Below are 16981 nucleotides of genomic sequence, written 5' to 3'. Positions count from 1 at the left end.
CTGCTTCCTCTGTGTCTCCTCATGTCTTTTGCCCCTTGATTCCTCCTCCTCTTCTCTTCCTTCCGTGGAAATCCCACCTATACCTCATGCCTAGCTATTGGACATCCAGCTCTTTATTAAACCAATTGCAGCAAAATATCTTTACACAGTATACAAATATTCCACAATAATAATAAACAAAAATTGTTTAAAATCCTTTGTCTCCTCACTGTTCACATTCAATAATTGTTATTATTCCTCAGGGGAACCTTGGTTAAATCAAAACAAGAAGTAGCAACTCACACCCTCCCTGTTACTCTCAACATATTATCCTATCCTACTTCCTTTACAACACCGATCTGTGACTCTTAGTTAGCTTATTGTTTTCTTCCTCTATTAGACTGAAGGGCCACTGATAGTGGCACTAGGATGTATCTCTACCGTATGTACTGGCTTCATGAGATCCTATTCTCTTTGGATATAAACCTTGCTCAACCTAGACATAATAGGGAGGGCCTTGGACTTTCCACAGGGAAAGTACTTGGCACTCCCTTAGGGTTGGAGGGGTGGGGGGAGGGTCTGTGGAGGGAGAGGGAGGGGACGGGGAGGACGGGAAGGAGTGGGAATTTGGATTGGTATTTTTTAAGTAATAAAAAAAGAAAAAAGAAAGTAAGTAAGAGCTGGGTAGTTGTGGCGCACGCCGCCTTTAATCACAGCACTCAGGAGGCAGAGGCAGGCAGATCTCTGTGAGTTCAAGGCCAGTCTGGTCTACAGAGTCAGTTCCAGGACAGTCTCCAAAGCTACAGAGAAAACACATCTTGAAAACAAAACAAACAAACAAACAACAAAAAAGAAAGTAAGAACCTTGTCTGTCTTCTTCATCACCATCTTCCTCTTAAGACAGTGCCTGTCACAAACTAGAAGCTCAATTCACGTTTAGGAAATGATGGGCACATTTATAAGAAAAAAGAACAGATGTTCCCTTGGCTATAATCAAATTATCAATGTTAACAGAGTGTAAACATGTCTATCAATTGCATCACCTCTTTTCTTCCTTCTTTTCTTCCTTCTTTTTTCCCCTTCCTTCCTTCCTTCCTTCCTTTTTTTAATTGTTTGAGACAGGGTTTTTCTGTAGCTTTTGAGCCTGTCCTGGAACTAGCTCTTGTAGTCCAGCCTTGCCTCTAATTTCACAGAGATCCTCCTGCCTCTGCCTCTTGAGTTCTGAGATTAAAGGCTTGTGCCACGATCAGCCGGCTACTTTTTTTCTTTCTTAAACTAATGTAATAGACCATTATATTTTGTTACTAGTTTTAGCATGTTTCCTTGGATCTATTTTCACCCTTAAACTAGAAATATATTGTTACCACTACTTCTTTTCTCCTTCTGCCCCATCTTACTAAGATAAAACCAAGGTCAGTAAATTCAAAACCTTTACATTTTTAATTCTGATAGATTTTGACTTTTAAATTTTATTAATCTATCTCTATCATCTATTTATTTACTATCTATCACCTAGCTACTATCTATCTACCATATATCTACCTATCTATCATTTATCTATCTATTCTCTATCTTTCATATATCTATTCTATATCTATTTTTCATTATCTGTCTGTTATCATAATGTGTGTCATGGTTAATATGTGTACGTGAGGGTTGATGCTAACTAACATCAGGCAATGTCAGAATTAAATTGAGCTATTTAGATTTAGTTGGCATTTGGAGAACTAGAAAATTGACTGCTAGGAAGTAGTCCAGGAAGTATAAGAATTCCAACAATGTTCTTCAAAGTTACTTTGGCCATTTGTAGGTTCTTTGTCTCTCTATCCAGTCTTAGAATCAGTTGGTCAAAACAAAACTAAGGTAGGATTTTTGCTTGAGATGGCTTTTATTCTATGTATAGAATTGGAAGTGCTAACATTTTACTATTTTACCATTGGGAGAACTACCATTCATGAAGATGGTATATTAGGTCTTTAATGTCTCTCATTCATACTTGGCTTGTTTACCATTTGCCAAATGGTTCATCTCTACTTAATGCATAGTTTTGGTACCATCATAAATGATGCTGCTTTAAAATTTTCTGATCATCTCTTGCCCATAAATAGATATATAATAGTTTTAATAATAATAATATTGATATTCTATTATATTTTAAAACTCTTATTAATATTAATAGCCTTTTCAGGATTTTGGAATTTTTCTGAAAGTAGCCACGCCATGAGTAACTGCTTAAGAGGTTTACTTCCTCCTGTCTAGATGCATTGTTTTTCTTCTTCTTACATGAAGCACTGCTTTGAATTACAAGTACCATTTTGAATAAGAATAAAAGGAAGCACCTTGTTTTGTTCCTGATCACTTGAGGAAAACATTTCAGTCTCAGACATATGGTTGTTCTTACACAGATGCTCTTTTCTTTTAGATTGAGGGAATTCTTGTCTATTCCTAATTTACTGACTGGTTTTGTCCTAAGTAAATATTGTAACATGTACTTTTTATGTACCTAGAATTCTCTTTCTATAACAAACATTTTTATTGAATCTTTGATTCTAAATCCATTTGAATCTTATTGATTTCAGAATAAAATACAAGTCTCTCATCACCATATATAGCTTTCACCATTTCTCCAAACCTTCTCTACACTATGCCATTGCCAAAGTATTTCCAGTGCCGTGAACGTGCCAATGCTATGATAAGCCTCTGAGAACTCTCTGGAACATTAACCTCCAAACCTCTCACTCTGAAACTTGTCCCAGGTATTCAGCACTCCAGCTGTTTTTAAATCTTGACTTTCAAAGATCACTTCTTTAGTGAAAAGTCTTTCCTGTGTTAAATATGGATGGGGTTCATGCTTCTAACACTGATGATTGGTGTGGGAATCCTTCTACATATGTGTTGCTTTTATTAGTTAATGAATAAAGCTGATTTCGGCCAATGGCTTAACAGAGTAAAGCCAGGCAGGAAATCTGAACAGAGATGCAGAGAGAGAGAGTAGGCAGAATAGGGGAGAAGACATGTAGCTGCCACAGGAGGCAGATGCCCCCACCAGAGTCCACCAGAACTCTGCCAGTAGGCCACAGCCTTGTGGTGATGCACAAATTAATGGAGATGGGTTAGTTTAGAATATAAGAGCTAGCTAGCAATACACTTAAGCTATTGGCCAAACAGTATTGCAAATAATATCGTTTCTGTGTGGTTATTTCGGGTCTGGGAAGCTGGGAACAAATAAGCAGACTCCATCAACAGATAATACCATGTGGCATGAAATTATTTGTTTGATTTTTTTGTCTCCCTCATCCAAAGGTGATAAACAGTGCAAGAATAAATTTTTACTCAAAAATAGAGAGTCATGTTAAATAAAATCATCTCTGAAATTTTATAAAAAATAAGACACAAAAATTCTTTATAGAAATCTAAGACATTGCTTTGTATTATATTCTATTTTGCAAATATTTTAGGAATGACTAATAATAGTGGAAATATATAGACCATCTATATTACTTTAACATGATTATTATTATTATATATCTGTGAATACATTAATACATAAGTAAATGCCAAAATCAAGTCCTATTGTCCACTGTGGCCTCCACAATGATACTTCTATATAATTACAAGTTTATTCTAATAGTCAGAAAACCTTTACAGTCATACCCCATTAGTCTCTCCATTTTACAAAAGAGGCAGAAGAGACACTGGCAAATTAAATTGTAGAGCTAAATATGCAAAATTAGCCATGAAAGCAGGACAGTTTAGCTCTGGAGTCTATTCTTTTCATTTCTATGGTCTATGTAATAACACCTTTACAAACACAGTTTCCTTTCTCTAGTCATATTCATAGAGTGTAATTTTGTTCAATTATATTTCATACAAGACCAAGATGGCCCCATGTTCCTTGCAGAATAATGAGAGTACACTATGAAGAGGAAAGAACTTAAGGGAAGGCTACTTGAGGCGTTCACTGGACACCAGTCACTAATTTACTTCAATTTATAGTTTTATATATCCCATAGGATGAATTTTAAATAATTCTATGTGATAAGTTGGGTTTTATGTACTTATACCATAGCTATAATGACATTGTAGCTACATTGACACTTCATGGAAGTACGAGATATTCTATAAACCCAGAACATTTATACAGACCACTTTGGGAGAACAAAACACTTGAGGGAATAACTATAAACGTAAAGTGAACCTCCCAATACTACTTCTTTTTTTGTGTAGTGGTGGTAGCGTTACTGTTAGTGTATGTGTGTATGTACATGAACTTGAAAACTAGAGGAAGCCTCTGCTGTTGCTCCTCAAGCACCATCTACTTTGTTTTATAACAAAGGATCTCCCACTGGCTTGGAGTCTGCCATAGACTAGGCTGGCTAGCCAGTGAACCACAGGGATCAGCCTTTCTCCACATGCCACCATGCAAGCATGGAGCATCAAACGCAGATCCTCTTGACTGTGTGGCAAGCGCTTTACCAACTAAAGTGCTCTCCCAGTCCCTGGCTAGTCTTCATAAGCTACATGTCACTAAAAATTCGGAAGAAGCTAGAGACATTTCAAAGATTATATGAAATTGGTTACCTGCAAATGGAGCAGAACTTTCTTATGTTTTTCTATTTCTGATGTTTGTGATTGCTGTTGTTTTGCAACTTGCTCTACAACATCAGTTAATGAAGATGTGTCTTCTTTGCTCAGAGCTAGACAAAGGAATAAGGTAGTTAATAAAAATTAAATGCAGCCATTTTAAGAAAGTCACATTTCTTTCTAGAGATTCATTAAAACCCATGTTTTATTCTTATAAATAACTAAATTTAGGATTGATAGCCTCCATTTCTGTCCCTAAGCAAAACCAAGAACAAGGCAATATTAATGTCACTTCAAGGTTGCTTGCCTCAGTGCTGTACCAGTTCTTCATAGAGCAGAGCAAATAAGATTGTTTTAACTTCTTAATACAGAACCGCTGCACATGTTGCAATTACCATGCTGCCACAGTAAGTGAAAACACTTATGGTCAATTGTTTTTCATTGTAGTCCTGAGCTTTTAACTATTTAATTTTTTGAAATTTTAACTCATAAATTCCTCCAAGCTCCCCATGTGTCCCCTTCACTCTTTTTTCAAATTCATGACCTTTTTAAAAATTGTTGTCACATGCATATATGTATGTGTATTCATATATACAAACATACACACACATATATATACATATAAACTAAATGCATAAGTACAACCTGCTTGGTTTGCATAACTTAATTTGTATATATGTTTTCAGGCTGACCACTTGGTATCTGATAACGAATTGGTATGTTCTACTCTGGGGAAGACCCCTCCCCCACACACTCTCAGCATTTCTTAGTTATGAAGTCCTGTTTTTTAAGTGTTACATAAAGAATATAAACCTTGTGTACGTCTACCCCTGATGAAACATGACTGCTTCCTCCTCCCCCAACTTGCTCCCCATTTTAACACCATGATCCTCTCATTCATTTTCATCCGCTGTTAAGACTGCTTCCTTACCTTCTTTAGGAATGCCTTCATTCTTCCTTTCTTTGTCGTCTGACATTCTTTGTCTATTAGCTCCTTTCCCTGGGTTGGTTCTCCTTTACTCCTACAAAACAACATGTTTCACTTTTCCCTCTTTTCCTGTCACATATTCATGATCCTAACAGTTGTTCATACATTACAAGGATGATTAAAGACTGCTCACTATTAGTATCAATAATTAAACACAATAATTAAATGAGATATAGGAAGAAAAAAATCTTGGTTTGTTTGCTTTTAGCAGTTAGGAGTTAAGGAAGATCTTTTTCTTTTATCTTCTGTGATATCTTCTTTTATCTTCTGTGAAGCTTCACAGGGCAAGGTAATAATTAAAGATATTATAATATAATCCTATATGACACACACACACATGCGCAATACCTGACCTATGATGAGTAATTATTATGGATTAGAAGCAGGGACTTTCAGTAAGTACTGTGTTGAAATAGATTTTAATGAGCACATGTAAGAAATTATTCTAAGAACATTTAAAAATTTCTGTCCAGTGTTATTTTGATCAGGGCAGGTCCTACGCAGGTTTGAAAACATATTTACCTTTTACTTAGGGGCAACTTATATGATAAAGGCATAGAGACTTTATTCCATGAGAAAAGGAAGAGAAAGAATTGCACTAGCAGAGTGGTGTGGTGACAACCTGAGGGCATTGTAGGTTCCAGGAACAACAGCGTCAGAATGTGCCTGCCCAGAGGAAATGACACAAGTTCTCAGTATGAAAAAGTGGACTCAATGTCAACAAATGCTGTTGAGACTGGAAGCTACCACCTCCTATTTAACATCTGTGTATATGGAAATTTTCAGTGAGCTAGCTAATTGTGAGCAAAACCCCAAGATTTCTATAGATGCTGTAAATCTAACCTGTAAATCTAAGTCATTCCAAACTTCCCAAGACAAACAAACAAACAAAAAACAAAACGTCCTAAATGACAAGCACATGTAAAGATACCTCCACAGAGAATTTTCAGCAATCACTGGTCATTTTTCCTAAGGATTAAACACAATAAAACACAATACCACACACACATGCACACACACAAACAAGTTATACATGCCTTTTAAACTAAAACTTAAATGATCGAGATGTATTACATAAAAATAAGAAAGAAAATCAAAAAAACTGAATTGCTCCCGAGGTGAGGAGATTGAAACCTATGCAAAAATATCTTACAAGTGGAAGAAACCCTGAAAGTTTAGCTAGTACATTGTCAAAGTCAAGTGAGAAGTTAGGATCCTATCCTATGGCTTCATGTCACTTCCTTAAATTTCACTTGGAACTTCCTTCATTCCTAACATCTTCCTGGTTCTAAGTTCATTCCCTGCTCACGCCTCTGCTCTACGTCCTTCCCTCATCACACACAGAACTGCTCAGAATTGGTGGATCCAAATCTTACATTCTCTAGCTTGTTTCTTTCATTTTATGGTCAAAAGGCTTCATCCTTCATTTTACCTACCTGCCTTGAGAACATATACTTTATGCCTTGCTTGCCCAATGCTTTCAATTGACTACAGTGCTCAGTGTTTATTTCATGTCTACTTGTGCTGGATGCTAAGTACTTCAGATTTTCTTAAGCATTATGTATAATATTTATTCTGCTCTTGGTAGTGTTCTAAGTATTTTTACATATGAACTCATTTGATTCTGTGATATTTACAAAATGCTCACCGAGGCACAAACAGATCGAGGAATTTATACAGTCGCTACTGTGATGTGAGTTGAATTCATGTATTTGGTACCAAAGTCCATATTCCTAATGCTAAACTACGCTAGAGGACTACCTGTGAAGAGGAAGAATCATGTCTACATTGCCTGGGGACTGCCCCGGGACTCTCTGTGTGCTCAGCACACGTCTCACCACGGAACTTCTTCTTTTCTACTCACACTGTTATTGCCTACTTTTCTTGTTTGAGGAACTATTTCGGGACAGTAGCTTCAGCGCCCCAATTTGCATGATTCAATAGGGAACCAACTCCATGCTCTGAGTTCCCTTTAAGATATGGTGAACTTTTCTTCCTAGCAAGTCTAACCTCTCCCCGGCCGCTCACTCTTACCCCAGTCACCTCCTCGTTTTCTTCATGTCCCAGCCTACAACTTAGACAGAGACCCTCTGCTCGACAAGAGGCCACACCAGCTTCCAGAAGTCCAGGTAGTCACCCCCACCTGTGGACTTCCCTAACTCTTGAAGTGCTCCCCTGTCAGAACCAGTGCCTCTTGTACTACCTGCCTAAAGCTGGACACTGGTCCCATTACACTGTATAATCATTCTCTTCTATAAAGGTTTATCCCCATTGAGCTTGGTACATCCCTTAACTTGACACAGTTACCCCAACTCATCCTTTGTACTCCCTGAAATCCAGCTTCACTTTCAGCACATCTCCAACCTCTTTACCTTTTGGCTCTAACTAGAAGCCAGAAATACTGCCTCTTCCTCAATTCACTAACTATAATGTCCTCACAGACTTAACTCTGAACAGAGTATCAAAATACTTTCCTTATTTTTCTGGCTATATATATTATCCCAAATCTAACCAAGAGGAATGCCACCTCCCCTTCCCATGATCTCCTTCAGAAAGCAGCCTTTCTATAGCCAAGATACTTATTATCCTCTTCCCTTATTCTTCTTGAGCCCACCAGAGTCAAGCATCCACCATGCCACCTTCAGAGCACCTCCACATGGTATCTGTCCTCCACGTGTCCACATTCAAAGGACCAATTCAATCTTCCTTTTATTTGACCTATTGACAACATGGTGCCCCCCTCTGAAACACAATAAATATATTGTTTCTTTTGCTGGTTATTTTCATCTTCCTTAGTTCTGATAGTGTCTTCACCTACCTCTTTTCTGTTCCTCCAAATACGGTATGCCACTCAGTTCAATATTTTAAGATCCAGCTAGAGGCAAAGTGTTCTTAAATCCACATCTTCAGCCTGAATATCTTTCTTGAGCTATAGATTCTGACCAGACTGTCTACTTCATATCTCCCCTTGAAATTTGAACAGGCATTTCAATTTTTAAAATAAACTCTTGGTCTCCGCATCCTCACGCATCATTACTAAATCTGCTCTTTCATAGTTTTCTATATCTCAATATTGTTCAGAACTCAAAACACAGGTTATTATTACAGAAGCCTCCAGAAAGATGTAGCGCTCAGGACAATTTAACTAGACTTGCCAAAGATAAAGAGAGTTCATTGTTTGTGTTCATTGCTCCTTTGGGAAGTCCTTAGAGATATCCCATAAGAAGGATGTCCAAGGCCATTGCTTTGCTTGTCTCACACAAGGGACAAGGTTGCAGCTTGATTCCTTATTCCTTCAGATGCTGTAACACTTTCTGTAAAACTTACTGGCCACCTTTAAGCAATACTGGAATCCAATCTTCCATTACCACTTCCAAACACTATGCTAGCAGAAAATCCTTCTAAAACACAACCCTATTCTTTCACCCTGTCTCCTTGCTTTGCTTCCTCCTTCCCCTCTTTCTCTTTCCATGTGTGCATGCAAAGGTGGAGGCAGCGGTAGATAGATGTTGAGTGAGTACCTTTCCCAATAACTTTCTCCATCTTTTTAGTTTTGAAATAGACTCTCTTGCTGAACCTGAAAGTCACTGGTTCGGCTAGACTGACTGGTCAGCACGCCCCAGGGACCTTCCTGTCTCTGCCTCCCCAGTGTGATATTACAGGCATCACTACTGTGCCAGACTTTTTTGTGTGGGCTTTGTGGGAACTGACTTATTGGGTATTTATGTATGCAAACACTTTGCTGACACATGTCTCCAGTCCTATTTTGCTCAATAGCAGTTATTACCACTGGTTTCTTTTACATTTGTTCCTGTTCTACATCCTTCAACCAATAGGCGTTTCAAAAGGGCAGAGACCTCGAAATGCCTGGCACATACATAGCATGCTCAGACCCATAATCTATCTATCTCCACTCCACTTCAACACGTTTCGACAGGACAATGTTCCTGTGACAGTTCTGACCACACCCATATTATAGTCAGTCTTTTAAGTCAGTTCTAATTCAGATACCATCTTCTTTAAGATAGCTTGTGTGATCTGTCTACGCATACACGATTCTCTCTTTTTAGTAGACTTGTTTCTCTACATACTATGCTAGACAACATTTTAGGTTCTGCAGTGAGATGGAGCTCATTTTGAACACAGGTAGTATGATTTACTTACTTGCTAGGCAAAACATTCACCAAGTTCCTGACTATTCAAAAAAAATTCTTATAATTTTCAACATGTTATTCTATTTTACCCTTAGGCTATACCCCATAAAGGCAAATAGTACTCTACTCTTTTTGCACTCCCTCAAATATCTGATGACATAACATCAATAATGAAGAACATTGGATTCATATGATAAGAAAATAACTGATATTTCTCAATCTTTATTTCTGAATCATGAATCAACATCAGTTGAAGAACTTATATAACATTTAATTATATCAACTATCCTTGAAAAAAATTGGAGAACATTATGTTGAGTTTTGTTTTAAGCGCATGCGCACGTGTGTGTGTGTGTTGTGTGTATGTATGTGTGTGTTTGGTTAAGTTTGGTTTTGTTTTCTTGATCTCTATGGCAGAACCTAAAAAAGGGAGGGGAAAAAAAAGAAAAGAAAAGAAAACAATCTCCTGCCATCTACTGATAATTAATTAGAATTACATAAATTGATACTCATTTATTCTCTTTTTAAATATATATATGTATATATATATATTACTATATTCCATCTACAAGAAATCCATAAATCAAATCATTAAAAGATTTACTACAGTGGAGGCTGGGAAGATGGCTAAACACTTGGCCTAGATTGATCATGAGACGGAGGGACAGATTTCCACTATCATTCCTGTCCTCCACTATGACTCCTGAGCCTTACAGCAGACTGCTTACAGCTATCCTGCCTCCCACACTGCCTTCACTCCCTGGGGACTCCACCTTTGGTGGTACCCAGCTCTGCTCTCCCCTGCCCCCATCTAACTCAACTATATTCCTTTGTGTCAGCAGCAAATACCCAGGAACAGTTTCTGCCTTGGATCCCCAGTGGCCACATCAGGTTCTGACTCGGGTAAGTGATTTTCACTATCCCTCTGGTCCTTCATTATCCACTGTCCAGACTCACTCCTAGTCCTGTAGCAGCCTCCTCCCATGTCAACATCATTCACTGCCCACTTCATGACACAGGCCCAGGGTCCCCCAAGACCTTTCATCCCTATCTTTCCAGACTTACTCTTTTCCCTAGGGTAGCCTATTTGCAGGAGCCTCTCCTCCCACCACACCTTACTCCCTGGGAACTCCGTCTCCATCTTGCTGAGGGCCAAATTCCTTTAACTCTTTGTCACAACTACTCTCAGTCTTTCCTCCTAGCCCATCTTCATGGTCAGAGATCCCACATCTACCACTTACCTAGGATCCAGAAAGGACAACAGAACCAAAGAAAAGGACACACACCCAACAAAGACAAGACCAGATGTCAAAACCTAGAAACACCTTAATCATCATAACTCCTGATACCTAGACTCCAGTACAAAAACACATCAACATCCAAGATAATATGCCTCTACTAGAAACCAATAACCCTATTACAGTAGGCCCTAAGAAATGTTATAAAGCTAAAGCACAAGACAAGGACTTCAAAGTAGCAATTGTGAACATATTTAAGGACCTTAAAGAGGATATGAATAAATTCCTTAATGAAGACCACGAAAACACAAAGAAACAGTTCAATGAAATATATTCAATGAAAGGATATTAAAAGCTGTAAGGGGAAAAGACCAAGTCACATATGAAAACAGGCCTATTAGAGTAACCCCTGATTTCTCAATGAAGACTCTGAAAGCCAAAAAGATCTGGACAGATGTTCTACAAATTCTAAGAAACCACAGATGTAATCTCAGACTACTATACCCAACAAAACTATCAATCATAATCAACAGAGAAAGAAAAACTACACCCAAGAACACAAGAATCAAACAATCACAGAACAGTAAGTCAAAAAGAGCAGAAAAATCCCACATCATAACAATAAAACAACAGCAATCAATAAGCACAGTTCATGGTTAACTCCCAATATTAATAGTAAAAATTCCCCAATGAAAATACACAGACTAACAGATTGGATAGGAGAACAGAATCTATGTTTCTGTTGTATTCAAGAAATGCCCCACCACCAAAGACAAATATTACCTTAAGATAAAAGGATGGAATAAGGTATTTCAGCAAAATGGACCAAGAAACAAACAGGTATAACCATTTTAATATCTGACAAAATAAACCCCAAACCAAAACTGATTAAAAGAGATAAGGAAGGACACTATATACTCATCAAAGGGAAAATATATGAGGATATTGTGATTCTTAACATTTATGCAGCAAACCCAAATGCAGATAAGTTCGTAAAAGAAACACTACTACAGCTAAAATCACATATTCATCCTAACACAATGATAGTGGGTGATTTCAAAACCCCACTATCACCAATAGACAGGTTATCCAGATGAAAACTGAACAGAAAAATATGCTTGAGCTAAATAACACCATAAATCAAATGAACCTAGCAGACATTTATAGAACATTTCAGCTAAACACAAAAGAATATACTTTCTTCTCAGTAACTCATACAACTTTCTCCAAAATTAATCACATACTTGGATACAAAGCAAGTATCAACAAATACAATAAAATTTAAATAACATCCTGTATCCTATCCAATCGAAATTGATTAAAGCTGGGTCAGGATGTGTATCCCTGGTTGTTATCAACAATTTTTAGCAATCTCCAAACTCTCTGACCATCAGACAAAGTGAAATAGGCTCACATTCTTGGGCCTCCACAAAGAAGACATCAGAAAATGAAAATATCTCTCATGCTTATAAATTGGCATGACTAATGTTGTGAAATGGCCCATTGACCACAATTCCCATCTAAATTCCAACACAATTCTTCACATTAATTTTAAAAAAATATAGCTTCATATGGACATAAAAACCCAGGATAGCTAAAACAATCCTGGATAATATTGTATCACCATACCATATTTCAAGTTGTACTAAAGAGCTATAAGAATAAACGCAGCAAGTCATTGGCACAAAAAAAAAGTGTTGATCAATGGGATAGAGCTGAAGACCTTAAACATAAACACACATCTCTATGGAAACCCCTTTTTTGATAGAGAATCCATAAATACAAACTAGGGGAAAGATAGCATCTTTAATAAATAGTGCTGGTCAAACTGTATGGTTGCATGTAGAATAATCCTAACAGATCCATATTTATCACCCTGAACAAAACTCAACTCCAAATTGATCAAGAACCTCAATGTAAGACCAGATACCCTGAATATCTGATAGATGAGAAGGTGGAGAATAGTTTAGAACTCATTAACACAGAAACGGCTTTCTTAACAAGACACCAACAGTACAGGCACTAAGAACAGTTAATAAGAAGAACCTCACAGAGCTGAAAAGCTTCTGTGTGCCAAAGGACACCATCATTCTGATAAAGCTTACAGAATGGAAAAAGACTTTTATTAACCACACATCTTATAGTGGGCCAATATTTAAAATACATTTAAAAATATACAAAAAACCCTGAACATCAAGAAAACAAGTAACCCAATTAACAATGCAGTTCAGAACTAATCAGAGACTTCTCAAAAGATGAGATACAGAGGGCTGAGAAACACTTAAACAAATGTTCAACATCCTTAGCCCTCAGGAAAATATAAATTAAAACTACTTTGAGATTTCATCTTACCCCAGTCAGAATGGTCAAGCTCAATAAATCAAATGACAGCTCATGCTGGGAGGATATGGGGAGAAGGGAACACTTATTCGTTGCTAGTGGGAGCGCAAACTTGTACAGCAACTATGGAAATCAATGTGACAGTTCCTCAGGAGGCTGGCAATTAATCTGCCTCAATATTCAGCTACACCACTCTTGGGCATATACCCATAGGAGTCTACATCCTACTACACAAATACCTTGCTCATCCATGGTCATTTATGGCTGGATTCATAATAGTCAGGAGTTATAAACAGTCTAGATGTCCATCAAATAATGAACGGGTAATGGAAAGGTGGTACATTTACACAATGGGATAGTAGTATGTTATTAAAAGGTCATAAAACAAAGCAAAATTAGGAATTGTGCAGGTAAATGGATAGAACAAAACCTAAGGTCAAGATGACTAAGGGCAGCACCCCTGCCCCTGCCAAAACAAAATACTATTTTTATGTTTTCTCTTATATGTGGATGTTAGTTTTTAAGTTTTCAATATGAGTTCTATAATTAGTATAACCATTGAGGTTAGCTGCTGACTGGGCGGGGGTGAGGGGACTAGGGCAAGGGTGAGGCTATCCCAATGAAGGGGAAATAAAATTTATCATTAAGGAAAGATGTGGCAGGGGGTGGCAGAGTAGAAGGGTTAAATGGGGAGTGGTGTGGGAAAGATGAGTAACGGAAACACTGTGGGGAGGGACAACTACCACTAAAGGAAACATGCATACCACTGCAAAGGTTCCTAAAACACAGACAGATATGAAAGAAATTTGGAGTCTTTAAATAATGGGGGACATCTTATGTCACCAAGTGAAGCCCCTATTGCCATCAATTGTTGAGACACTAACCAGGACTCCAAGAAAATCCCAAACATCTCAGGCTATTGCCTGGGCCATTGGTTGGTCTCCACATGCTTATGGTAAGATCCTATCACTGAAAGCAACACTTAATCGCCTCAGTGAACATAGAGAAGTCAAGCTGGTGCCTAGATAGAGGCTTCACCTGTACTAACTAGTACTAACTAGTACTGGCTCATGGTACTAAAAGGTACTCTGCATACTACCAGAGGAGAAAAATAATAATCAACCCAAGTACAAACCATGTGACCCACAATGGTTTCCTGCCTGTGAGCTATACTGGTGCAATAGTGATACAAATGTATCTGTAATGTAATCTCTGATTGGATTTAAGGCCCACTCTGTGGTGGAATTCATACATGAAACACCTAGGGTGGTCATGGATCGAAGGACCAACTACTATTGTTCAGCTAAAGGAACACAGCAATCAAATGATCTCGCTATACCGACAGACTGGCACCTTGCTCAGCTATCATCAGATAAGCTGCTTCTTGCAGAAAATGGGAACTAAGAGAGCCCCACTCCTGGACATTGGGGAGAGAGTGAGAAATATGGGCGCCCACATTCCTAACCAGATGTTTCCATCAAACAGTGCTCAGTGCTCAGAGACCTATGATGAAGAGGACGCAGAAAGATTGTAAGAGCCAGGGTAAAGGGATGACACCAAAGAAACAAGAGCTTTCAGACACAACAGGACCGAGGCCTATATAGACTCACTGTGACAGCGTGCACAAGGCCTGCGCAGCTTCGAGCCAGCTGGGGTTGCAGCACTGAGGGGGAAGTTCACCTGGGATTCCACATTGAACCAAGAACTATCTCCAGTTGGTACCTGTTTGCAAAGGAAAAGTTAGTCTTCTCCAATGGAGTTTCACTGGGCACTTAAGCCACACTGCAGGAGGATAGGTTCCATGCCTGGTGGTAGATGTCAATACTAAATAAACTCAACGCTATTTTTTTTTTTTTTTGTGGACTTTGATCTCATATAGCTTTGTTTGGAATTTTATTTTTTATTTTGTCTCACTGGTCTTTTGCTTGTATGCTTTAGTTTTCAATTTTCTGTTTCTGTGGGTTGTGTGTATGTTTCTTGAGGTTTTGTTTGTTCAGTTTTGTGTTTTGTTTAAGAGAGAAAGAAGGGATGTGGAGCTGGGTGGAGAGGAGGATCTGGGAGGACTTACGAGGAGAGAGAAGTATGTTCAGAATGCGTCATATGAAAATTTTTTTTCAATAAAAAAGATGAAAGGACAAAAACCCTCAAATGATGCGAGATCGTGGCAACCCTTTAGTTTATTCTTTGGCCTCTATAACTGATAGAGAAAGAATTTTTGTTAAGTCGTCCAGTTTGGGGTAATTCATTTTGGCAGCCCCAGCACATTAACAGGGGCTATTAACAAGGAAATTTGCATTGGCTACAAGGCCTAGTCTGTAAAGATCCATAAACTTTAATTCACAAGGCTTAGAAACAACTGTCTAGGCCAGTGAGACGGTTGGGGGTAAAGAGGCTTTCAGGCAACCTGGATAGCCAGCGTCCAATCCCTGAGGTTCACACAGTGGAGGAAGAGAACTGATTCAAACTGTTACCTGACCTCACGTGCATGAGCGTTTTCTCTCTCTCTCTCTCTCTCTCTCTCTCTCTCTCTCTCTCTCTCACACACACACACACACACACACACACACTCACAAAATAAATAAAGGTCATACAAAAATTTAAAAATTGGTCACAGCTCTTAAAATTTCTACTCATCTTACAAAATTTATGATATAGTATGATATATATGGACTTCCCAAGGGTTTTCCTGAATCATCAAGGCCCCCTAATGCTGTTTCTATGATACAGTCAAATAATTAAAATAAAGACGGGGTGCTCTCAGCCTATCTACACTGGGCTTCTAATCAACTCACTCTTCCACCTCCTTTGTAAATGCTAGGTAGTTAACTCCTGTAACTGCTGCATGCTCATGGTTAGGAAAGGCCTCTCAGGTGGGTCAGTCTGCCAGCTGAACTACCCAACCATGCCATAAACCATGTTTGTTCTCAAACCTGTTCGTGCCAGCTGTACTTGATTTTGTGCTTTCATAACTTCATTCAATATTATGCAAACCAATTATATAGTATAGAAATAAAGTTTGTGTTTCTCTGAAATCCATGTCTAATAATTTCAATAGATACAGTAACAGGTGTGCAATAACTATAAAAGAACAAGTTTGTGTCCAGATTGCTCCAAGAGCGCCTTTAAATTATTTTCCTCTTAAAGAAACAGAATGCTCAGGAATCCTTCCTATTTAGGGGTAGCTTTATGCTTTGTGCAAGAGACACAATGCAGAAAATTAAGCTGTGTATGTGCAAAAGGACTTTCTCAGTTGATTGACAGGTGAGCATTCCGCCAGACTAAAATACGTTTACAATAGTATGCTACACTTGCCCACAATTTTCTGGCTTAGCTTTGCTTTCTTTGGGAGAGCTTTACGCAGGTATAACCTACATACCCTAACTTCCATTCTTGCGAAGTGTACAGTTCAGTGTTTAACCAGCCGTGTCAATGGACTGGCTATGAGTTCAGCCTGTAGCTAGGAGAAGGCTTCTCGTATATGCCAATCCTAAGGAAGCTATTCCATGTAGTAAGACAACCAGGCCTCCAGGAAGGTTATGGTTAAGCTTGAAAGGTATTGAGCAACTGGGAGCAGTCACGCTCACAAAAGAGTGTTCAAAGTACAACAAACAGCAAAAGTAAAGAATGCAGTCGTGGGGCCCAGGAAGGAACAACTTTTACTTGAATGGCTTGAGAATAAGGCAGTTCTTCTTATTATT

General features: G+C 38.3%; 1 protein-coding gene across 1 annotated transcript in view; it reads right to left on the bottom strand.

The window, feature by feature from the left end:
- Positions 1 to 14982, bottom strand: part of Ccdc122 (coiled-coil domain containing 122) — a 35860-nt gene extending 20878 nt beyond the window's left edge. The window contains exons 1-3 of the mRNA XM_041677563.1: positions 14894 to 14982; positions 5495 to 5585; positions 4561 to 4676 (exon numbers count right to left, since the gene is read on the bottom strand). Of these exons, the coding sequence (XP_041533497.1) occupies positions 4561 to 4676; positions 5495 to 5540 (162 nt within the window). The 5' untranslated portion in view covers positions 5541 to 5585; positions 14894 to 14982. The remainder of the gene's footprint in view (positions 1 to 4560; positions 4677 to 5494; positions 5586 to 14893) is intronic.
- Between the last annotated feature and the right edge of the window lie 1999 nt (positions 14983 to 16981).

The sequence above is a fragment of the Microtus oregoni genome, unplaced genomic scaffold (assembly GCF_018167655.1).
Source record: "Microtus oregoni isolate MIOR12 unplaced genomic scaffold, Mior012 000001F_ref0000356, whole genome shotgun sequence".
NCBI lineage: Eukaryota > Metazoa > Chordata > Mammalia > Rodentia > Cricetidae > Microtus > Microtus oregoni.
The sequence above is the reverse complement of the archived record's forward strand: the minus strand, read 5'-3'. Positions and strand labels throughout refer to the sequence as shown.